Raw genomic sequence first — 25,390 nt, forward strand, 5'->3', positions numbered from 1 at the left:
AGCTATACAGTCTTCTAGCAATGCCCTTATTAACTAATACCACCTCAGTGCAATCCCTTAATTTATGTTTTCCACAGCTTGAACTGCATATTGGTATCTTCATTTTATAAATGAATGAAATGAGACTGAGCAAGATTAAATACCTGGCCCAAGTTCACACACTAATACTTAATTCTATTCTGTTCCTTCTGAAAGCTCATGCCATTCTACATCTCCACCCTGTGATCTAGTAAGAAGGGACTGTTATTATGGTCCTTGGGGCAGAACCAGACTAGAGAGTCTACAACAGAAAGAGAAGAGCCACTGGCTCTTTGAAAATTCTAATCAATAGCAGCGATTTGCTTTCCCAGGACAATCTTTAATAGTGCTTAAATGCCTCATGAAAACTCATAGGAACAATGCTGTATCCTATTAGTAAGAGGATGCTTTTAGCAAAAGAACAGAAGGTATTTCAGAAAGGAGAGGGGAGGACTACTCAGTGAGTGGTTTTTTAAGTCTCATAAAACCATCAGCATTCTTAGCAATGAGGTTGAACCTCCTGAACTTTGCCAACACGCTCTTCCAGAGTTTTGTTTAAAAACAAAAAATACAAAACTATGTCATTTCCCCTTATTTTTCCTTTGAAGCTAAATTCAACTTGCCTCCTCTATACCCCCCCCCCCCCCCCGGCAAACAATGACATATTGAGCTACAACATAACCCATTTTCTTTCCAGTCTCTTACGTTTGAACTGTCCCAACAAGGACCGATTTCGTAATGCCATTTCAGAGCATCTTTGCCCTGGCTTATTGTTTCTAATTCTGTATGTGGTTTTTCCTCCTGATAAAACCAAGTGCGATGGCATTTTAGAACTGGGTTTTCTACCTAGGTACTTTGGTTTGCTCCGCAGATATGAAGTACGTTTTCAGCAATCTGTGTATGATTCTCGGGCTAGTGGCCCACACTGATGACTAATACCTCATGCTGACTGGGACTGAAGTTTAAAACCTGCTTCCAGAACAAAAGAAAAGCCCTGGCCATTGTGGCTCTGTTTGTTGAGCATCATCCCATGTACCAAAAGGTCCCCAGTTTGTGGGCACATGCCCAGGTTGCAGGCTTGATCCCCAGGAGGCAGCTGATTAATCAATATTTCTCTCTCTCTCCTTCTCCCTTCCTCTCTCTCTTAAGAAAAAAAAATAGAACAAAAGAGAAAATGTCTTTCGTCATTTTCATGATCAGAACTCTGTCTCCTTCCGATTCTTTGCCCCAGGATTCTAGGATGGTGAATAAGTAGCATGACGTTCTCAATTAGTAGTGTGTGAGTTATCTCTCGTAAGCAAATTAGGGAAATTAATGAAACAGCCACTCGGGGGGGAAATCATTACAAGGAACAATTAGCTTGGTGTTCTTGCCTGCCTCTTCTATTCAAAAGCCAGCAGCAACATTCTTTCTAAAATGTCCTGTAAGTGTCTGCTGTTGATTCCTGCAATCTAAGCTCTCAGGAGTACAGTTTGTCCCCTAGCAAGAAGATAACAGCTAGCACAAACCAAGAAATAGCCAAATGAAAAGTGACCCCGTGCTGTGCTGAACCCACCGAGCCTTATCAGATTAGACATTGCCACACAGTACAGAAGCTCATGTGTTGGGCTGTAGACCACTGTTGTCAATGCCACCAGAGGCTAATGTGGTAGCTACACCATTGCCTCCTTTAAGTAAACGCTCAGGGAGAGTTAACGAGGGAGGCAGATGGATACAAGCCTGAGAAGCGGTATCATTTTTTCAATGTAGAATACCTAATCATCAAATCTGCGCTCACTTAAAAGCTACAGGAGGGAGGGATGAGGGTGGAGTGAAAGAGTTTGGTATTCAATTGTATTGGACGTTCTGTGTTTTATACTTGTTTATTTTAAATGTTTTACCAGCATCTTTACTGTTCAAGTTGATGAAGACAGAAGGCATATGCAGAACCTGACAGCAGACCAGGCTATTGAAGTTAAAAAGCTTTTCGTTGGTGGTGCTCCACCTGAATTTCAACCTTCTCCACTCAGAAATATCCCTCCTTTTGAAGGCTGTGTGTGGAACCTTGTTATTAACTCTGTGTAAGTGAATCTCCTTGCTACTATTTGTGTGTGTGTGTGTGTGTGTGTGTGTGTGTGTGTGTGTGTGTGTGTGTGTGTGAGAGAGAGAGAGAGAGAGAGAGGGGGGGGGGAATGAATCACAGTTGCATCCACATTGTCCAAAAACATGGGGTGAAGGAAATAGTGAAGGGTTTCAGGTTAGATTTTAAAAATTGCACTGATGGCCAATAAAAGGGGGGAGGGAGGACTTGATTAGATTATAAGGAAACAAGACCATGTAAAATAAGAAAATATTTCATTTTAATCCTGTTCCATTAGCCCCATGGACTTTGCACAGCCTGTATCCTTCAAAAATGCAGACATTGGCCGTTGTGCCCATCAGAAACCCCGAGAGGAGGAAGATGGAGGGGTTCCCGCTGAAACAGTCGTCCAGCCGGAGCCAGTCCCCACCCCGGCCTTCGCCACACGCACCCCCGCTGTGGCACATGTAAGCGTTTACAGCCCACTGATTCCTAATTCTTAGTCATTTTAAGCAGGAAGGTTATTCAGAATACTTACTATTCTTTATTGCCAGAATTAGAGGATGGGTAACCTGCCCATGAAAACCTATTTTCCTTATATATTCCTTGGATTACTTTTATTTCAACATCTGTCCTCCTTTCATTTCCCTGTTTATAAAATGGCACATGTTTTCAGATGAAAAGTGAGAACGCATAGAAATGTCTTAGGATCAAGTATAAACTCCACTTATAATACCACCATACAGAGGCAAACCTATTTACATTTTATATAGTAGATATCAATTTGGGACTATGTTTTTAAAAATTGGCAATGCAGAATCAAAACTGTCTATATAAGCGTGTATATGTGTGTGTGTCCATGCACATGCACACACACATACAGAGACACACAAAGTATTTCAGCGTATGGGAGGTGGAAGATCCTTGGTTAGAGCATGGGCTCCAGAGTCTGAAGGCCTGAGTTCAAATCCCAGCACTCTACCTACCATCTGTGTGAATTTGGGAAATCTACTTAGCCAGTCTCTTCCTCTGTTTTCTCATCTGTATAGTGAGGATATTATCAACACATACATCAAGGAGCTGTTATGCAGGTTTAAAAAGATAATGTTTGTTAAATGCCTAGCATATACTAAGCACTTCATAAATGACACAGTTACTATATAGCAATGATTATTATGGCTACCTTCAAGTGCTTACCATGTGCCAGCAACTACCTAAACAATTTCACTCAATAGTATATGTAATTTTCATAACAGAGCTTATATATATATATATATATATATATATATATATATATATATATATATATTCACATTTTCAGTTGTGTTGATAAGAACTAGTTAGCCTAAGTAACTCACCCACTCACTGACATAGCCAATAAATAGAAGGATAAGAATTTGCTCCAGTGGGTCTGACTCTAGAGCAGCAGTTCTCAACCTGTAGGTCGCGACCCCTTTGGTGGTCGAACGACCCTTTCACAGGGGTTACCTAAGACCATCCTGCATATCAGATATTTACATTATGATTCATAATAGTAGCAGCATTACAGTTATGAAGTAGCAACGAAAATAATTTTATGGTTGGGTCACAACATGAGGAACTGTATTTAAAGGGCCAGAAGGTTGAGAACCACTGCTCTAGAGTCTGGCTCCTTATCACTGCAACACTCTATCTTTACCATTGGTTTTGCTACTTCCCCACTGTAGGCCACTTACAGTATTTCCAGTTTTTCACTATTAGAAACCCTATTTCATTGAACACTGTACAATAAACTCTCTCTCACTGTTTCTGATTATTTTTTTAAAATAGAATCTTAGGCAGTGAATTATGAGGCCAAATGAATATGCCTAAGGCTCTCAACACATACACCTGAACTGCTTTTTCTAAAGGTTATAGCAGCTTACATTCTCTCCATTACTGTGTCAGAGAGCACGGATCTCACTACACTCTGACAACACATGCATCGTATCTGCAGTGCTTCCCAATGGATGGGTTGAGCTTTAGCTGGAGTGCAGATTTTGAAAACTCCTGAATGTTTTATTATCTTCCTTAGTTTCCATGAGGGCATAGGTAGGTCCGTAAAGAAGTGTGCTCTTTGTCTCTAGAAACACTGATTAAATGAGAAGCCAAATGATGATCTTTCAGGAAAACCAGTCATATACTCCAAGTATCATTTATCCTCTGTAAAATGTAGATAGTACACCTACCTTGCCTTCCACAAGGGGTTACCATAAGAATCAAACGAGATAATATATTTGGAAGTCCTTTGAATATAAACAAACAAAATTGAAACAGACTCATAGAAACAGATGTGTGCCAGAGGGGAGGGGTGTTGGAAGACTGGGTGAAAGCTGTGAAGGGAGTAAGAAGTACAATTTGTTACAAAATAGTCACAGGGATGTTAAGTACAGCATAGAGAATATCGTCTTTAATATTGTAATAACTAGATATGGTGCCAGGTGGGGACTAGAAATATCAGAAGAACACTTTGTAAAGTATCTGGTTATCTAATCGCTGTGCTAAACACCTGAAACTAATACAAAATAATATTGAATGTAAACTGTAATCTATCTATATATATATATATATATATATATATAAGGCTAATATGCAAACTGTCCCCTCGGGAGTTCGACCAGGAGACTGGGAGTTCGATCGCTCACTATGACATGCGTTGACCACCAGGGGGCGGCGTAGAATGAAGGAAGGCCCTGGCCAGCAGCCAGAAGGCCCCGATCGGCCTGATCACTGGCCAGGTCTATAGACCCTACCCATGCATGAATTTTGTGCACTGGGCCTCTAGTTGAAAAATAAAATAAGTTAAAGGTTTGACAGTTTATTTTATAACAAATATTTATGCAAAGGTGAATGAGATCTCATCATTGCTACCCTGAGAGAGGGGAAAAGACAGAGAGGGAAAAGCTAAGAGCCAGAGACTGGAGAAAGAGATAGTAACATAAATCACACAGTAAGCAAATATGTGTGGAGGTCAGTCCAGATCTGTGCTGAGTGTGAGCTGCAAACAGAGCCCACTGGCTTTCAAGATTGAACTCTGGAAGCATGCCAGGAGACACCATTAAACTCCACCCAAACAAAATGGCTAGTGGTACTTGCAAGTGTGAAACAGGCCCATCAAATGCAAATTTAAATATGTCACCACACTCTTATATTTAAAATCTTGTAATTGAAACAATATAAAATTATGATGACATACTTATGACATTATGTAAGAGAGGAAAACATTTTTCAGTCAGAGTTTATATTTAAGAATTTATTTAAGAATTAAGTCTTACGACTTCATTCCTGAAGTGGGAACTGCCTGTGTATGAGTCTCCTGTCTGTTTTAGCACCGTAGGTAGGAACCATCTCCTAGTCTCAGTTCCTTCATTTTCTTCTTCTTTTTTAAATATATATTTTTATTGATTTCAGAGATGGGGGGAGAGGGAGATAGAGATAGAGACATCAATGATGAGAGAGGATCATTGATCAGCTGCCTCCTGCATGCCCCTACTAACAGCTGAGCCTACAACCTGGGCATGTGCCCTGACCAGGAATTGAACCATGACCTCCAGGTTCAAAGGTTGATGCTTAACCACTGAGCCATGCTGGTCGGGCCATTTTCTTCTTTTTACCATCACACACCTCCCACCAGCAACTTATAGCATGAGGGCAGTTCCTATACTACAGGGAAATTTAAGAATATCTTAAGAAATCCCTGCATTGTGAAACAGATTATGTCAATCCTATTATAAACACACTAGAGGCCTGGTGCACAAAAATTTGTGCACTCGGGAGGAAGGCGGGGTCCCTCAGCCCGGCCTGTGCCCTCTAGCAGTCTGGGACCCCTCGGGAGATAACGACCTGCTGGCTTAGGCCTGCTCCCGGGTGGCAGAGGGCAGGCCCAATCCCTAGGTGCAGCCCCTGGTCGGGCTCAGAGCAGGGCCGATTGGGGGGTTGGGGCACCACCCCCTGTCACACTCAAGGCAGGGTCGATGGGGAGATTGCGGTGCGACCCCCTGTCACGCACAGAGCAGGGCCAATCCGGGGGTTGGGGCACTGCCCCCTGTCACACACAGAGCAGGGCCCATCAGGGGGGTTGGGGCTCCATACCCTGTCATGCACAGAGCAGGGCCCATCAGGGAGGTTGGGGCTCCGTACCCTGTCATGCACAGAGCAGGGCCCATCAGGTGGTTGGGGAGCTCCCTCCTGTCATGCACAGAGCAGGGCCCATCAGGGGGTTGAGGAGCTCCCCCCTGTCACTCAAAGAGTAGGTCCGATAGGGGAGTTGGGGCACCGTCCCCTGTCACACACACAGCAGGGCGGATCAGGGTGTTTGGGCGCTGCCCCCTGTCATGCTGATCCCGGTGCCAGGAGGCCTCTCAGCTCTGCTGATCCCAGTGCTGGGAGGCATATTACCCTTTTACTATATAGAATAGAGGCCTGGTGCATGGGTGGGTGCCAGCTCGTTTGCCCTGAAGGGTGTCCTGGATCAGGGTGAGGGTCCCCACTGGGGTGCCTGGCCAGTCTGGGTGAGGGGCTGAGGGCTGTTTTCAGGCTGGGGGTGACTGAACTCCCAAACGCTCCTTTTTTCCTTTTTTTTTTTTTTTTTATTCTGGGCCAGCTTTAGCTTGAGGCTTGGCTCCAGCTCTTAGGCCTCCGCTCCTGAAAGTAGGTTTCTGGCCTTTGCATACAATGTTGCGAATCTGCTGGCTGAAGTCCTGCGGTATTTGTTACAATGTTTGAAACTGCAGGCTCAGAGGCCTGCAGCCGCAGGCGGGGAACGTTGGTTTCCTCCGTCACTGAAGCAAGCAAGCCTCATGTTAGTTTCAAGCTGCCTGGCTGCCGGCCGCCATCTTGGCTGACAGTTAATTTGCATATCTCGCTAATTAGCCAATGAAAAGGGTAGCGGTCGTACGCCAATTACCATGTTTCTCTTTTATTAGTGTAGATGTCAGAATACCATAGATGAGAGAGCATTTTACACGTATCATCTCATTTGATAGTGTGGTGGCATCTTCTCTTTATACTCTCTTATTCTTTAGCCCACTTAGTGCTGAAGGAAACATTTTTACATGTTGTTTCTGTGAATTTTTCTCATGGAGGATGGCAAAGGGTGGTGGTAAATAAGAGACTGGACATGTAGTATGACTGATTTTTGTTGAAATGTGACAAACTCTCTGCAAGTATATGCCTGCATGGCCTGCATGGCTTGGTATACAATAAGCTGACTGCATTTTTTCACTTGGTTTTTATTAGAAAATTGAACTTAGTTTAGAACATGAGCACTAATAGAGCCATGTTAAGTAGCCATCAAGAGTCCCTGTGCTCTTGAGGGCTCTTGAGAGTTGGAGGAAATAAGTGAGCAGAGATGGAAAGAATAGAGCAAAGAAAGCTATTTCTCCAGCAGCTTTAATGCTACAAATTTAAAAGCTAAGTACAGTCCAGGCTGAAGGATAAATCAATTGGATACTGATATGTATTTAAAGGGGAAATACACATTTTCCATACTGCAAGCAGTCTATTCAGGCATTAGTGTGTAAATGTTACTGCAAATGCCCAGTACTTACCAAAAGAGCTCATGTGCAGGGAGCTAACATATTCAGTTTCTCAATAAACAGCTTGAGTGGGGATTTTATATTGCAGAATGCTGAAGTCAGTGCTACAAAAAGTCTCTTCCCCTTAGAATTCATCTGTAAAAAAGACCATCACAAAGAAACACCCCAACTTCTCAGATGTGGTTTTAGCCTATATTTGTTACAGGGCTTATTGACTCGTAAAGACACAAAAAAAAAGATGCCATTTTATGATCATTTGTCATTTGGTGCTTTCAAGAACAAAGGTGCCAGTTGTGATAAATGCAATTTAAATCTCTGCTCAGTACCAATCTAAACACAAGGAAGGCATATCCACCAGTCATATACTATCCTGAGGCCAAAACTCATTTCCAAATGTCAGCCCACAGCCAGCAGTTGGAATGACCACTGCTTTATCCTGACCCAAAGTTAAATGAGTGACAGAGGGAGGGTGAAGGTGTTCTCGCTCCGTTGCTAATCGGCTGCACTTTCACCTGGCCCACACGTGGCTTCCTTCATCACCCTCTCTGACCACGCCACTGCTCTACCCACACCGCCACATTAAGACTCCCCACCCCACTCTTGTCTGTCCACAACTCGTCACCTGCGCAGCAGAGACAAACAGGAAGCAGGCGGATCCTGTCCTCTCTTAGTGCCTTTTTCCTCATGGACTCGTGGTACTTTAAAGAGTCTCCACTAGGTGGCAGGATGGTAACATGTTGAGATTGATGAGCCTCTCTTGACAGGGAAATTTTTTTTATTATCATTATTGTTGTTCTAACACATTTCAGAGATCAGTGTTTCCCAAATAACACAGGTAGAGTATCACATCCATAAAAATGATGCCTCTGCTCAAGCTCACATCGGCTTGGAGGAGGAAGAGTCATCCTGCAATAACTATTCTTTAAAATTAGAAGACCCTCCTACCCCTCTTTCCTAGCCTAGATTTCTACGGGAAACAGGGTTGAAAATGTCCTTAATGACAAGGTCATTTTATGGTTGTGGAAACCACAGGCGCTTTCTGTTCCATCTCACAAGTTCCCCTTTAAAAGGTTAGAGGGGAAAAAAGACCCTTGAGAGTCAGGGTGAGCAGTTCCACCCTCTGAGGGGTCTGAGGGAGGAGGAGGGTGCATCAGGCAGGCCGACTGCTAGAAGCTTGCTGTCCCTGGATTCAGATTCATCCCGGGGAAAGTGATGCAGAACATCCAGGCCCATCCACTTGTGGGAAAACATTACCAGATTAGAGATTGGAGGACTATCTTCCATTTAAGCCTTAAAGTAGGTCCATATAAACCCTCTTAGATGGGCCCTTCTCAGTCCAACTTTATAAAGGAAGGTAATAGAAGTGTGATTAGAGCAATATCCATACTATCCATCCCATTGCAAACTGATGATAGTAAACATGCATATGGATATCCTTAACAAACAATGAACATAACGGCTTTAGACTCAGGTTATCTAGTAGACTGATCTGTTCGTTACCACTCTCTGCTACAACACTGGCCAGTCTGAGAACAACACTGTCTTTAGCCACTGCTTCTGTTGCTGCTCAAGGTCCGCCTGCTGCAACAGTGAAGCAGGACCCCTCCAAGAGGCGTTCTTCCTAAGTTTCAAGCGGTGTGTCATGTAATGCTTACAAAACCGCCATCCTTTTCTGGTCAAAGGTTTTCCTAAAGTAGTGTCAGCACTTTCTTTTTTTATCTAGAAAATACGGTAGTATTGACAGAGAACTGCTTTCTGCCCAGCTCAGGATCAGTGTTGGACATGCCTGTCCGGTATACCAGCAAGCCAGGTTATCCTGGTGCCCTGGTCACAAGGACCTAAACATATAGAGACAAAGGGTCTTCATGGTGAACAGCTGTGACCAATAAAATGGCTAATCTTTACAATCACCACTTTGATCATTTAAAAAATTATATGAGAAAGTTATTTTACTTATTTGTAGTAACTGGATGAGTGACCACAGTGGTTACAAGAACATGGAAATAACGTGTTGATGGTTTTCTTTTAGGCTGCACAGTGTTGGTTCCTAATTCCTCAGAATCCACTGACGGTTTTCATCCCTCAGTTTTCAGAGCTGAGGGTTTGGAGATGTTTTAGTCACATTCTGCCCCTAATGGACCCCCAGCAGATAGGACGCTCCGAGATTTCTCAGGAGGATTGCAGGCTGCTTGTGTTTGTAGCGATGGTCCTCTGTACAGAAAATACCATGAGCGGATGAAAAATGATTCCAGTTCTACTAATAGCGTCATTGAAGCCTGAGACATTAAGCTACCAAAGCCTTGCTATTCATTGGGCTCGCTTCACCATCTGTGTAATAAGAAAGGTGCCACACGTTGATTCTGAGAGGCCATTCCGCTGCGTGAATAAACCACACTTTGCTGGTCTTCCCACTGGGTTTTTGCATATCTGTGTGAATGTCAGCCACCGCCTGCCCTTTGTCACTGAGCATCTCCTGGAGAGCAGGAAGGGAAATACTACTTCCAGGAGGACCAGTTTTATAGCCTTTCAGAACACTTAACGCCTTTTCCCTGCTGTGGCAGAGTGCTCCATTTGACCGAGCCCAAGAGCACAGAGAGCCAGGCTTTTCCTCATCGAGTAAAAATTTCCTGTGTGCGGATGAGTCATCTCTGAGGTGCACTATTTGGAAAGAACGCTCTGCCTCCGAAGCCTGCCTTTGGCCGCTGGAGAGCCTACGCTGAGTCAGCGCTCACGGGGCCAGTGGCCCCTCCAGAGCTATTAAGTGCAGATCTTAAGAACAGATGTGTTGTTGAGAGAGTGCAGGTGATTTATTTTCTCCTGGACTGCATGTTCTAAAACACTTCCTAAGCAGCCTGTGTATCGAGCTCGTTTGTGAAAATACAGAAGAGAAAGGAACGGTGGCTGGGTAATTTGAGGAGCCTTGATTAGCTATTGAGCTGAGGGTTACAACAGCCAGATATGGCCCACCCTGCCCAGACTGGCTCTATCATTTGCAGGGAGCAGAGCAAAATGAAGATGAGGGCCCCTTGTTCAAAAATTATTAAGAATTTCAAGTTAGTGACGGCAGAGCATGGGACCCAGTGGCGTGTGGGTGCCAGCCCTCTGAAGCTGTCCCTGCACCCAGCTCTCCCTCATCAGCACCCCAGGAAGTTGATCTTTGAACAGTGGCAGTTGAAATGGTGTTTGGTGGGTTACATTTTTTAAAAAATTGCTGGGTTGCCTAGCAACTGCTTAAGGGCTGACACCATCTTGAAAGTCTAAATTCATGGAAACCTTCTAGTAGACCGGTAATTTTCAAGAAAAAGTAATGTGAGAGATAGATATGGGGAGGGCAAACAGACACATTTTTATGGCCAGCTTGTCATTTTCCTTGTTTGATCTTCTACGAATAAAACTCTTTATTATTGAAAAGGGAGTTTCAGTTTTCTCAGAAATATAAACAATATTTTTCTTTAGAGGGTAATGAAAACATGAATTAATCATTGAATTTTTATTTGGCAATTCAAGGGTGCAATATAAGAAAATGGATTCCCATTCGCCGAACATTTAATAATAAGTACCTGCTATGAGGCAGAATACAGAGAGGAATGAGAGGCTGTTTTTATTCTTAAGGAACTTAAAAAGATTATGTGACAACATTAAACTAAAATATAAGAAACGATTAGCAGTATTACTTTTTTGAAGAACAGAGCCCATAATCTCCTCACTTCCTCTCTTGGTATTTTACAGGGTCCTTGTGTTGTAGAATCAGAACCAGCTCTTTTGATGGGGAGCAAGCAGTTTGGGCTCTCGAAAAACAGTCACATTGCAATTGCATTTGATGATACCAAAGTTAAAAACCGGTATGTATTATTCTGAGATATGAGGCAAGAAGCAATAACTGGAAGCACTGAGTATTTGCATTTACTCGGGTTTAATCCACTGCATTTATTAATAAACGAGGTGATCTTGTTTTAAATTCACTGAGTACAGCAGAGAATAGAATTCTATTTGTCTGTGCCTGAGGAGCCAGTGTAGGAAATCAGCAGACCTGGAAAGTCCTCAGCTCCGGAAAGGTTTAACTGTCCTGTATGAAAACTTACTCATGCTCAGATGCCACTCTGTCTTAGAATACGAAGGCTCTCATTCTTCTGTTTGACTTTGCATGCCTCTATTTCACAGCCTCACCATTGAATTTGAAGTACGCACCGAGGCTGAATCAGGCTTGCTTTTCTACATGGCTCGGATCAATCATGCCGATTTTGCTACAGTCCAGCTGAGAAACGGATTTCCCTACTTCAGTTATGACTTAGGAAGCGGCGACACCAACACCATGATCCCCACCAAAATCAACGATGGCCAGTGGCATAAGGTAACAGTCCCAGGATGTTGGCAGTGCCCTGCAAGGCGGGTACTCGCAGGCAGCCTTTGGCATTCCCCTGGTGCCAGTACTATTTTGCCAGTGCAAACACTGACTTGGTGCTCCTGGAATGCGGCCAAAGCTAAAAATAAAGCAAGTGCTGTAGTCGACTGCCGGCTTGGAAATGTGATCCCACCTGGGTAGGTTTGTATTTGACCACTTACATGCCTCTTCATGGTGCTATGAGATCCCATCGTTGCTATACAGCTGTGCCTCCCAACATCTGCCCACAGATAAGGGCCAGGAAGTTGAAGACATTCTCACTGCTGGAAGTGGGAAGCCTGGGGTAAGCACTACGAATTCAATTAAAGGAATTAGATTTATTTTGAGATTATATTTTTCTATTCTTAAGGCAGCAAAATGGCCTCTCTTTTATGAAATTATACTTGGCAAACTTAAAAGCTGGCAATACTAAAATGAGCCTTAAGACTTACCCTCCTATTCCACCCCATTCTGGTCTGTAAAAACCCAGAGTCTGGGAATCCATTGTATCATGTTTAAAGGGCTCCAGGGTATCATTTCCACCGACAGTCATTTGGAACAACTTTTAAAACATTGGCCTTACACCCAGAAACTGGTACTATTATGGGCACAGAAGGCCCATTTGCCAGCTTACCTCTTTGGCATGACTACAAGTAGATAATATACTGCCTGATTAAAATGAAAACTCTGAGTTTGTTTCTGCACCTGTGATAGCCTATTAAGTAAAGCTTCCCTAGGTAGAGCAATAAAATGTTTAATTTTTAGGGTATAATGTTATTAGATGGTGTATTTTATATGTTGACATACTTGGACTTGTTAAATGCTCCTTTAACATTTTGTATGATTAGCATATCATATGAAAAGCCAGAAAACCTTCCCGCCGATGTGGCTCAGTGGTTTAGCATCAACCTATGAACCAGGTGGTCACAGTTCGATTCCCAGTCAGCGCACATGCCCAGGTTGCAGGCTGGATTCCCAGTGTGGGGCGTGCAGGAGATAGTCAATCAATGATTCTCTCATCATTGATATTTCTATCACCCTCTCTTTCTCCTTCCTCTCTGAAATCAATAAAAATATTTTTGAAAAAGCCAAAGAACCTAAAGATATATAATAAAAGTGCAATGTCAACTAATTTGTTATCTTGGAAATAAAAAAGTGGAATTTTCATATTTGCTTGGGAGCTTATGACTTGAAAATATTGATGTGTATAAAGGCAGTTTCCTTGAGGTATAGTCTCATCTTTGGCTAATAAAATAATAAAATATAACACTTGAAAAAAAGACATTGTTGGACCACAATTAGCCTGGGATTAAGAAAGAAAGTTTAAATACAATAAATAGCCACATTACGAAGGGATTTTATTTTTGAAGGGGTTTTTTTTTATTTATTTATTACTTCCCAAACCAGAATAAGTGTAAAATTAGGTCCTAAATTCTTCTCATCCTGATGTAGATTCACTTTTTTAAAATCTTTATTGTTGAAAGTATTACATATGCCCCCTTTTCCCCCATTGATCCCTTCTAACCCCTCCTGCTTCCTCCTCCCCGCCCCCCCCCCCGGCCCCCCCTGCCCCCAGCTTTTCGCAGGATTCCATGCACATTTTTCTTAATTCAGACTCAAGGTTTTTATGCTGGAGCCGGTCTTCACACCCCTTTCTCACTCTATCCCAGAAGATAATTCACTCCACTGCTGCAGTTTCAGCATCAGCCGGCTTTCCATCTTCCTCCTGACTGCGCTCATCAGCTGCTGCAGAAACAGCGGTGCAGCCTGGACACTCTGCCCTCCCATCAGTTCCGCGGGAGGAGGGCCTGTTAGGCAGAGGGATGCAGCGTATCTGAAATTGTGCTGGGGAGACCAGGCTTTGCTCAATCAAACGAATGCACTTTTAAAAACAGACATGGATCTTGCAGCTCACGGAATCGTGACAGGGCTCTCAATCGGCCCGGCTCCTCACAACATGCTTACTTGGCAGCCTCTGGAAGAGTCTTCAATCTAAAGCTCACCCAGGAAGATTTCGTGCTCTTTCCCAGAAGGCAGTAATGAAAGAAAACCAGAATTTGAGATATTCTATAAAATAGGTTTAATGTCACTTAAGTGATGGGCTTAGCACATCTAGGCACTGAAGTTATTTTGCTTTTCCTGAGGAATGCCCTTCAAGCGCACATGTCCTACCCTATGCATATTTGAAATGTATCCATGATTGGCATTGATGGCTCCTCTTCTTGTTGTAGATTAAGATTACTCGAATTAAGCAAGAAGGAATTCTTTATGTAGACGATGCCTCCAACAGAACCATCAGTCCCAAGAAGGCTGACATCCTGGATGTGGTGGGACTGTTGTATGTTGGTGGGCTACCCATCAACTACACTACCCGGAGAATCGGCCCCGTAAGTGTCTACTAAGTTGTTTCTCTGTGGCCTACATAATCTGGCTGAGTCATGGATGTGTTTTTAATTATTAGGTCCCATTGGCCAATGACCACCTAGAGTTAGACAGGAAATCATCTTTTCTGAGAAGTGACGGAAGGTCTGCCAGACAGATTGGACTAGGGAGAGGCAATACCACAGGACAGAGTGTGGATCCTGCGGTCAGACTCCTCCGGTTCGAATGCCTAATTAACTACTGATTGGCTGTGTGATCTTAAGCAGTTTACCTAATCGCTCACTGACACAGTTTCCTCTTTTGTAAAATTGAATAATAATAATAATACCAAACAAACAAGGTTGCTGTAAAGGCTGAGTGAGGTAATATACTTAAGGTGCTTGAAGGAGTCCCGAGCACATAGAAAGCATGGGACAAAGAGGATGATAGAGATAGTATTGACAGTATTGTTTCAAAACATTGAGAGATGCAGTATTTAGATTACAGTTATCCAATATGGGATTCAGAATTTAAAGCCTGAGCAATTTTGTTAATCAATATTTACAACATAATGTTTTTGTTAGAATGTGTGTCCTGTTTGCTTCGGAAAGCATTCGTTTAAGAAGCACAGGAGATTCGTGTTTTTAGAGAACACACTACATACAAATGTGATACATTCTCTGCTCACATCAGAACACATGGTAACGTAGAGTTGTCCTTCATCAAAGACCATGGTTCCTCATGGTTGTAATTCTCAGCATTTGGCTCCTCTTCTGGATGGTCGGCGTTGCCTTCCTCTCATAGAGGTTGGATATGCCACCCAAGCCTGTCAGATGAGAGCCTCTGAAGTGAGCATGGCCAGGGCGATTAAATTGCATCCCTGAAACCAGATGAAATGTAATGGAGCCGAGAATGATTGATTGATTTCTCTAATTCCCTAAACTTTGGATGTTTCGTGCAGACTTTCAAGTTTTATGTGTACGTGCATTTTCTCAGGAAAGGGTTCACAGCTTTTATTAGGTTTTCATAAGGAAGAAACACTGAACCAAACCTAATTATCTTTTCAAACAGAATTTGAACATATGTTATAGCAAAATGTGTATATAGTAAGGTTGAAAAATTATTAGTAAAAATATAGGCTAATTAAAAGTAATGATACCCATATGAGCCCATCCCTCTATGCAGTAATTTAGAATATCAGAATGATCATATTCCAGGCTCATGCTGTGAAGCTTGGGGTGAGAGTGCAGATTCAGGCAATTTGGGGTGCTTTAAGACAAATGGCTGATGATGACATGCTTAGAACACCCCACAAATGATTGCATTCCACGTAGAGGCAAAACCTGATTTTGTGTCTTCTGACCTGACTCACAGGTGACGTACAGCATCGATGGCTGCATCAGGAACCTGCACATGGCAGAGGCCCCTGTGGACCTGGAGCAGCCAACCTCCAGCTTCCACGTTGGGACATGTTTTGCAAATGCTCAGAAAGGCACATATTTTGATGGAACAGGTTTTGCCAAAGCAGGTGAGGTGCTTTCATTTGCTTCCTGTTGGATATTAATTAGGCACAAATATTAATGTCTTGCTTGTGTGGAAGCGTGAACATCCCTGGGATCCTAAGCTAGTATCCTTTCTTTAAACCAGGAATAAAAGCCTACAGAAGCAATAAAAATGCCTCTTAAAGATTAATGTATCTGGTTCTGATAAGAACTAATAGAAAAAGTAAAGTAAAAGGCTATTTGGAAACTTTATTTCATCTCCTTCCCCAGTGATCAATAATAGCAGAATAAATATAATTCTGCAAGAAGGTTCATTTGGTTATACCATATAATTTATCTACTTTTAAGTGTTCCCTGTCTACCTTCATGGATATAACATTTTGAGTTCTTTTTTCAGTTCCTTCCATGGCTCTATTACTTGATCGATTACTGACATCTTTCCCTAAGTATCTTTCCTTAAGTATTTCCCCCTTTTCCATGAACATTTCCAGCTCAGGTCTAAATCACTGATGGTGAAGGTACAATTTAGAAAGAATAATATGAAATACATTCTGTAAAATAACAAAAAGATATGGCATTATATATATTAAGATGTAATATCCAGAACCATGGTTACCACAGTCACATGCATTTGGTCATTAGGGAAAAATAAAATGACTGAGCACATAATATGTAGAGGTCATCATGGGCAACAGAAGTAAATAAGAGGCTGTTTCTTTCTGCAAGAATATACTACTATCCATAGATAAGATTCTATATGTTTATAAACTACAAGAAAGCAAGTGAAAATGAATAAAAACTATAAAAGACACGCATGCAGGTTCTGTGGATATTTAGAAGAAAGATTAATTTTTGTTGGGAAAGGTTTTACAGAGAAACTGATATTTGAGTGAGAATTTAAAAGGCGAGTTGAGCCAAGCTGGTGTGTCTCAGTGGTTGAGCCTCAACCCATGAGCCAGGAGGTCATGGTTCGATTCCCAGTCAGGGCCCATTGTGGGCTCAATCCCCAGTGTGGGGCATGCAGGAAATAGCCGATCAGTGATTCTTCCTCATCATTGATGTTTCTATCTACCTCTCCCTCCCCCTTCCTCTCTGAAATCAATAACAAAATTTTTTTTAAAAAAGGTGAATTGAACATTCACATGCCTAACTTGTCAGAGATAGAAGAGCAGGGCCTTCCAACGAAGAGCATGTTGGGAATGAAAACAGAAAATGTTAAATGTTGAAACGTTGGGGGTTAAGATGAACCCCAAATTCCATGTGCTTTAAAAGCCCAAAGCCTTGCCCTAACTGGTTTGGCTCAGTGGATAGAGCATTGGCCTGCGGACTGAACGGTCCCACATTCGATTCCAGTCAAGGGCATGTACCTGGGTTGCGGGCACATCCCCAGTGGAGGGTGTGCAGGAGGCAGCTGATCGGTGTTTCTCTCTCATCGATGTTTCTATCTCCCTATCCCTCTCCCTTCCTCTCTGTAAAAAAAAATCAATAAAATATATTGTTTTTTTAAAAAAGCTCAAAGCCTTCCCCAAGATTTCTGCAAATTCACAGATGGCCAGCATTCTCTTGATCAGAGTTGATGGCAAACTTCAGCTTCAGCTTCAGCTCCTGCAGTTAGATTGACTTGCCATGCTGCCTGGGCACTTTGGTTCTGGATCAAACTAGACCGGACAATTAGCCCCCCCCCCCCCCCCCAGTTTCCAACAAGGCTTGCTATCCCCTCCACACACAATCTATATAAGACCTGAGTGGTCAGAGGAGGTTATGTCACCAGAAAACATACAGCTTCAATTTAAACCTTTGACATCTTTGTTCTAGCTCTCTCCCCCTCTCCCTTCCCCTCTGAAATCAATTAAAAAATATTTTTATAAAATAAAATAAATGATACAGGGACTCTCCAGAGTCCTTCAATGTTAAAAAAAAAAAAGGTAATAATAATAGGTGCCACTCTTCATTGAAGACAGTTTTCATACAGCATTTTTTTTTCTTGCCAAATAAAATACAAGGCATGAATAAACTTCCATGAGTTCTTCCCTCATACTCCATGCAGTTGGTAGGGTCTAGTCTGGTCTTAATGAATCACTTTGTTTCTAAGAGGCATATTTTAAATATTTGCTAAAAGATTAAATAAACCAATGAATCAAATAGAGAAAATTGTAGAGAAATCACCTGGATGAAATATAAAGGTCTATTTATGTCCCAGGATAGTCTCCTTCACAATTGTACTTGCAATTCCTTTCCTTATTACTAAAATATTTGGAACCTTTAGAGCCCTTTCAGATCATTGTGGTACCATTTGGAGTGCCCGGTAAAATTTTGCTGAATACTCACTGAAATGCTTGACTTAACCCTACAGCAAGACTTCTTACATAATCATACCTGGATGTGAGATTCTTTGAGTCGGTCTCAGTGTGTGCTCTTCATTCATTCATCCAACAAATATACATTAAACCTCCACTAGGTGCCAGATACTTTGGTAGGCACAGGGATAAAATGGTGACTAATATATACAAAGTCATTGCTCTCACAGAACTTTCATTCTAGGAGGGAAGACAGCCAAGAAAATAAGCAATAACTATAAAGTGTTACATATATATATGCCTAAGCTACCATCCGACCATTCGACCATCCAAACGGTAGCTATGACATGCAGTGACCACCAGGGGGCAGATGCTCCAACTGGTAGCTATGACGTTCACTGACCACCAGGGGGCAGATTCTCAACACAGGAGCTGCCGAGCGATGGCAACTTTGCAGAGTGCCCTCTCGCACTCCAGGACCCCTCAGGGGATGTCGGACTGCTGGTTTTGGCCCGATCCCCACAGGCGAAGGGAACCCACTCACTCCGCCGATGCCCTTTGAGCCCCAATGCGACCCCAGGTGCGGCTGGCCAGGGAGGACTGCAGGATGTTGTGTCTAGAGTGTGCCTGGCCCTTCTGGCCCAGTCCCACCCTGCCGGCCACCTTCTAATTAATTTCCTTTCAATGTGCATGAATCTGTGTACTGGGCCTCTAGTATAATATAATAGTGGAAGTACAGGTCATATGAAAGTTTGGAACTTAGTTATTTAATTGGCTAACATCTGAATTGAAATCTAGTAAAACAGTTCCATTATACAGATTTGAATTAATAATCCCTAAACTCTAATCTACAATTTTTTAAATCTTTATTTTACAGTTGGTGGGTTCAAAGTGGGATTGGACCTTCTTGTGGAATTTGAATTCCGCACAACTAGAACCACCGGGGTTCTCCTGGGAATCAGCAGTCAGAAAATGGATGGAATGGGTATTGAAATGATTGATGAAAAGGTAAGCGGCAGCTTCTACATATTTCTGATTTTTTCATGAAGCTTTGTTCTTTAATGAGAGAAAGCTAGATGGTATCTTTTCATTCTTCAGGGGTTATCTCAATTATGTGTGTTTTTAACACACTTATTCTGTAGATCAATGTAAACTTTAAATGTGCTAATCCTACAGTAAGCCAATTGTGTTGACTAATAATGGATGGAATAGTTTTAGATCTCAAGCTCTTACTGTTCTCCTTTTTGTAAATATAGTTTATGAAACTCTTGGTTTTAGTGGGGGAGAAAGTAGGAGTCTTGGATTGTCTAAAATCAGTCTTTGCCTCTTATAGTAATAGGTGGCTAGCTGACATATTGGTGTCTCAATTTCTATTTAAAAGTATCCACATACCATTTCAAAAAAGAAAAAGTTATAATAAATTTATATTATATATTTTGTTAATTTGCTTACAATGGATGATCCAATATAAATACCTCTTTACTCCTTGGCCCCCTGCAGTGGGACTGTTACCAGTGGGAGTGGAGTTCTTGCAATGTCAGGAGGAAAAGAATTTCTTGAGACTCGAACAGGAGGATGAGTAATATTGATTTGGGTGGAAAATAAAACCCTGGGCTTCTAATTGTCCCATTTCCCTCCATCCTAACATGTAAAAAGTCTAACCATGTCTTCAGCCGGGTCAGAATAAAGGCCACTGCCCATAGTTTCTGCTCCACATTAAAATAGTCCAATCCAGCATCTGTGTGTCAGGTCATGTGGTTGTGGAGAGAGAACACACAAACACACAGATGAGTGAGGGCCATGGAGCAAGAGAGAACAAGACAGTGAGGGAACCCTAGCCAGTTTGGCTCAGTGGATAGAGCGTTGGCCTGCGGACAAAAGGGTCCAGGGTTCGATTCCGGTCAAGGGCACATACCTTGGTTGCAGGCTCCTCCCTTGCACGGGCTCTGGTTGGGGCTCATGCAGGAGGCAACCAATCCATGTGTTTCTCTCACATCGATGTTTCTCTCTGTCTTTCTCTCTCTCCACCACTCCCACTAAAAATCAATGGAAACATATCTTCAGGTGAGGAGTAACAAACAAAAAAAGATAGCCAGGTAATTCTTTGGGGATTTTAATCAGGAGCTTCTTCAAACTTTAACTTTCTAAGATTTCCACACTTCTGATGGGGCTGTCCCCCTTGGAGGAAGAGCGTGGTGTGAAGCTTCCCGGGTGACTTTGCTTTCTTTCCTTTATTCATATTAATAGCAAATTACAACGATAACAGGACCACCTGTGTGCATATGCGTTGTACGATAGGGGGCAGGTAAAAAGAGGAAGGCAAAGCAAGAAATTTCACAAGTCTTCTTTCTGGCTATTAAATAGGAATCATACTTCAACTCTGTTTGTTTTTCCACTCATTGGGTACTGTTGCTTCCCAAGAAGAAACAACGCATCATGACCCAAAATATGCAATCCTTTGCCTTCTCCTTGCCTCCTCTGGGCCTTCAAACCATCGTCAAAGGAAATAAAGCAAAAAGATCCAGGAGCATAGAGGCTAAAGGGGGAACAAATAAGTAACACTTCATAGTTTTGCCAGATTTTCAAAACATGCTTTCCCTACATCTTGGAATAAACTTCATTTCATCACCTGCTTATAATCACAGTTACTATCAACTTGTCAGGGTATCAAGTTCCACTACCATGCCCCTGGATTCCTCTCCACGCTACCGTTATTGCAAACTCCACCCAATACAGTAAAATCTTAACTAATATTTACACCACGGCATAGTTTACAAACTTTTCACGTATTTTCTTGTACGTTTAATCTTCCTTTTAAAACTCCTGTTTCTTGTACCTTGTCAAAAGTGTTGCCAGATGGACTGTGTTTAATGTTTCAGTATGTTTCTTTTCTTCGTCAGCTTCAAAAGAATTCTGTCATCTCGAATTTCAGGGACCCCGTTCTGTGTTACTGAAAACAGCTTTTTCTCATTTAGGCAAGAACTACCAATCTAAGCGCTTCATTGTTAAGAATTTAACTAGCCTTCTGGTCCAAAGTCTTTGGCACCTGTGACATGAAGCCTGCCCCAAAAAAGTAATTTATGTAACTCTCAATCCTATATATGAAATGGAATCCATAAAGGGAAAAAACACACACATATGAATAAAACATCAAAAGCTTAAATTGAAAAAGAACCAATAACCTTTTAAAATGAATTTGTAAGCCAAATTAATGAATCACTCTAAACACCTTTTAAGAAAATGTTATAAGGTTCACTAAGAACGATCACATTTTAAAAAGATCTATGGTAGAATTTTCCCTGTTTATTTGTCAGCTAGTCTCGAATTATATTTCACATTTTCTAAAAGCAGATTTATCACTAGCCTCACACATCTTGCCTACTGCTCCCAACAATGCCCAAAGCAAAGAACATAATTTGCGACTCCTGGTCTTTAATTTCTGTTTCAGTTTTAGTTGTTTATAAACATATTTTCATTTGATTTTTTTTTTTCTTAGAGAGAGAGGAAGAGAAAGGGAGAGAGAGAAACATAGATGAGAGAGAAACATCGATTGGCACCTCCTGCATGCCCCTCACCGGGGATCGAGCCCACAGCCCAGGCATGTGCCCTGACCGGGAATTGAACGAGGGCCCTCTTAATGCATAAGTGGACCCTCATCCACGAAGCCACACCCGCTGGGCAATTTTAGTCATTTTTGTTTTTTTAATTTTAATGACCCCATTATGTTCATTTCAAACTACTCCAGCTGATGTCTTTCCTAGAGACCTGACAATTTTTATCATGTGAACCATCACATGAAACCGTCCACGACCGTTAACTTTGTTCCTTTCTAGATTATGTTTCACGTAGACAATGGCGCCGGCCGATTCACTGCTGTCTACGATGCCGGGGTCCCAGGGCATCTGTGTGACGGACAATGGCATACAGTCAGGGCCAACAAGATCAAGCATCGCATTGAGCTGACAGTAGATGGGAACCAGGTGGAAGCCCAGAGCCCAAACCCAGCCTCTACATCAGCTGACACTAATGACCCTGTGTTTGTTGGAGGTTTCCCAGGTGAGCATTGTCTACCCCAGTAAAAATTCCTTTGCTGTATTGTGTTCATGATTTTTAAAACATTTATATTTCTATAAATATGTCCAAGAATGTGTGCTTAAGTAGACTTGCTTCCTCGCTTTAGAATCTGCTCCCATAAATAACACCTTCTCTCACATTTCCAGTGTATAAAATGAGCATATTACTTATATAAACCACATAGGACTGAACTTTTCACGACAGCCCCCAAGTTTCATCCATGGGGTGATGGAGGATAATGGAAATGAATTTGGCTTATAAAAGATAAGAGGCATTTAACAATAACCAAGGCCAGAGTTGGTGTTCTTTCTGAATTTTTAAAAATTAATATACACGAGGAATCATAAAAGGTTATGGAACTTATTTCCTCAAGTTCTGGAATTCATTGGGTTAAATGTAGCTAATTTCCCCTTTAGGTTATTTTACAGTTTATACTTATATTACAGGGAAACCCAAGTAATAACTGCAATCGAAACCCCTCTCCAGCACATTAAAAATAGCCTGTGAACTGCAGAGAGTTACCTGAAGTGCCTATAAACAGAAGAGCCCAACTTGATGAGAAATAAGCCAAGTGCCTCTTAACAAGTACGGCACTCACACAGACTCCTAGAATGGTCTTTCAGCATTCTGGCAATAAGCTTTTGTCCCCATTTATCGTTAAGCTCCTCTGCTTAGCAAAACAAGCAACATGTATATTCAGCAGTGGTTGGCTGAGGAAAAGCTACAGGATTCTAATGAGGACCAATTCAGAGCGCCTCTTTCCAAAGTGGCTTCTGTGTTAACAAGTAGGTTTTAACAAGACCTACTTCTGCTTCAATCAGGATAAGCCCTGAGATAGTATAAAGAAGACAATTTTTCTTCATTCACAGCTTATGAAATGATGTCCTGGTTAGCACCTAGTAGGCCTGCTGAGAGACAGGAGTCTCTCCCTAATGAGAGGAAGATTTTGCATACGTTTTCAACCAATTTTACCTTTCGAATTTTATTTTTACAATGTAAGAATGGAATAAGTCACCACTAAAAGCCCATGTCTGAATTCAGTAAAGTACTTGATCCATGGCTTTGTTTTATTCAATAGATTTAATAATTATGCCATAACTGTAAAAGTGTTCATTCTAAACCAAGTGATTTGTTTGATGTCTTTAAGTGTGTGCCTCCAAATTTTAGAATCTCTATATAAATATAAGCCTAAGCAACTGTCCGACCATTTGAGTAGCTATGACACGCACTGACCACCAAGGGGCAGATGCTCAACGCAGGAGCTGCTGAGCTGCGGTGACTTGGCAGATGTGGTTCTCAGGTGACGCACCTGGCACCAGAGAGAAGGGAGCCTGATTCTGGGGTGCGTCACCCGAGAACCACCCTCTTGCAATCCGGGACCCCTTGGGGTATGTCGGAGAACCGGTTTCAGCCTGCGCAGGCCAGGCTGAGAGACCCCACTGGTACACAAATCAATGCACCGGGTTTCTAGTACATTACCATAAAAAGCTAATATTTCTCTACAAGTTTAACTCTTTTTTTTTTATATTTTTTATTGATTTTTTACAGAGGGGAAGGGAGAGAGATAGAGAGTTAGAAACATCGATGAGGGAGAAACATCGATCAGCTGCCTCCTGCACATCCCCTACTGGGGATGTGCCCGCAACCCAGGTACATGCCCTTGACTGGAATCGAACCTGGGGCCTTTCAGTCCGCAGGCTGATGCTCTATCCACTGAGCCAAACCAGTTTCGGCTACAAGTTTAACTCTTAGTAAAGCTAAGAATCACTAAGTTTGCATAAAAACCTTCCAATTTAATCTCAAACCAGCAGTTGACTTTGAAACATGCTCTTCCGTATAGTGGCTGCATTTCAAAACTGCGCTCTCTTTGCTTTGCTTTTCAGATGGCCTTAACCAGTTTGGCCTCACAATCAACGTTCCGTTCAGAGGTTGCATCCGATCCCTGAAGCTCACCAAAGGCACGGGCAAGCCGCTGGAAGTTAATTTTGTTAAGGCCCTGGAACTCAGGGGCGTTCAACCCGTGTCATGCCCAGCTTAATAACAAAAATACGTTTAACTCCCCAGGAGGATTCTTCAAAACAAGTATATCAAGTAAAACAAATATATTTTACCTGTGTATGTTATGAAAACTAATCTGTGCATGTATATTGAATTATTTCTGTATTCAGATGGTGCTAATTCAGATCCAAGACTGAATTTTAATTCCAGTTCTTTCTCAAGAATATTAAACCAACCATTTCATTCTAAATAATCGTTTGTTTTGTGTGATTTTTTAAATATGTTTTTATTGATTTTAGAGAGAGAGGAAGGGAAAGGGAAAGAGAGAGAGAAACATAGATGAGAGAAACTTCGATTGGCTGCCTCCTACACTCCCATTATTGGGGATCCAGCCCAGGCATGTGCCCTGATGGGGAATTGATCAGGTGACCTCTTGGTTCATGGGTTGATGCTCAACCACTGAACCACACCAGCTGGGCATTTTGTGTGATTTTTAAGGGTAAAAGGCAACTGACCATAAACTGTTGAATTTGCAACATGCCCTAGAGCAGTGGTTCTCAACCTTCTGGCCCTTTAAATACAGTTCCTCATGTTGTAACTCAACCATAAAATTATTTTCGTTGCTACTTCATAACTGTAATGTCGCTACTGTTATGAATAGTAATGTAAATATCTGATATGCAGGATGGTCTCAGGCAACCCCTGTGAAAGGGTCGTTTGACCGCCAAAGGGGTCGCAACCCACAGATTGAGAACCACTGCCCTAGAGTCATCTCAAGAAGAGCTCAAATGTAATTTGTGAAGGCGCCTTTTTTTTTTTTTCTAACTTCTATTAATACTTTTATCATCCTTTTCCATGTATGTCAGCTTTGGCTTTCTGTCCAGACCACTGAAACAACAGTGGATTTGGCATGTTTGATTGGGAGGAAATCAGCTCCCATACGCCCTCTGTTTGTGAAAGCATTAGCGAATCATTTCTCTGATCCAGGTTCATTAAAAGAGAGTTTAACTAGCTCTATAAGTGCATACCTTTTTAGTCTGAAGGTAGAAAATATAGATCAGATTCAGGCCAGAGAGCTTAATTACTTGACTTTCTTGTTTGAGAATGATTTATAGGCTTTGGGTAGATACCAGAACCAAGCTCCA

At 42.0% G+C, this 25,390-nt stretch overlaps 1 protein-coding gene across 2 annotated transcripts in view; it reads left to right on the forward strand.

Moving 5' to 3' along the window:
- The window catches only part of LAMA2 (laminin subunit alpha 2), a 484,581-nt gene extending 460,083 nt beyond the window's left edge, over positions 1-24,498 (forward strand). The window contains exons 56-64 of one of the 2 annotated variants that reach the window (XM_059700292.1): positions 1,902-2,078; positions 2,376-2,544; positions 11,362-11,474; positions 11,794-11,983; positions 14,245-14,400; positions 15,749-15,902; positions 19,051-19,181; positions 22,007-22,229; positions 24,131-24,498. In XM_059700292.1, coding sequence (XP_059556275.1) covers positions 1,902-2,078; positions 2,376-2,544; positions 11,362-11,474; positions 11,794-11,983; positions 14,245-14,400; positions 15,749-15,902; positions 19,051-19,181; positions 22,007-22,229; positions 24,131-24,285 — 1,468 coding nt within the window. In that variant the 3' untranslated portion in view covers positions 24,286-24,498. Of the gene's footprint in view, positions 1-1,901; positions 2,079-2,375; positions 2,545-11,361; positions 11,475-11,793; positions 11,984-14,244; positions 14,401-15,748; positions 15,903-19,050; positions 19,182-22,006; positions 22,230-24,130 lie in introns of those variants that run through there. The other variant, XM_059700294.1, reaches the window with a different exon arrangement.
- Positions 24,499-25,390: the final 892 nt, after the last annotated feature.

The sequence above is a fragment of the Myotis daubentonii genome, chromosome 6, assembly GCF_963259705.1.
Source record: "Myotis daubentonii chromosome 6, mMyoDau2.1, whole genome shotgun sequence".
Lineage (NCBI taxonomy): Eukaryota > Metazoa > Chordata > Mammalia > Chiroptera > Vespertilionidae > Myotis > Myotis daubentonii.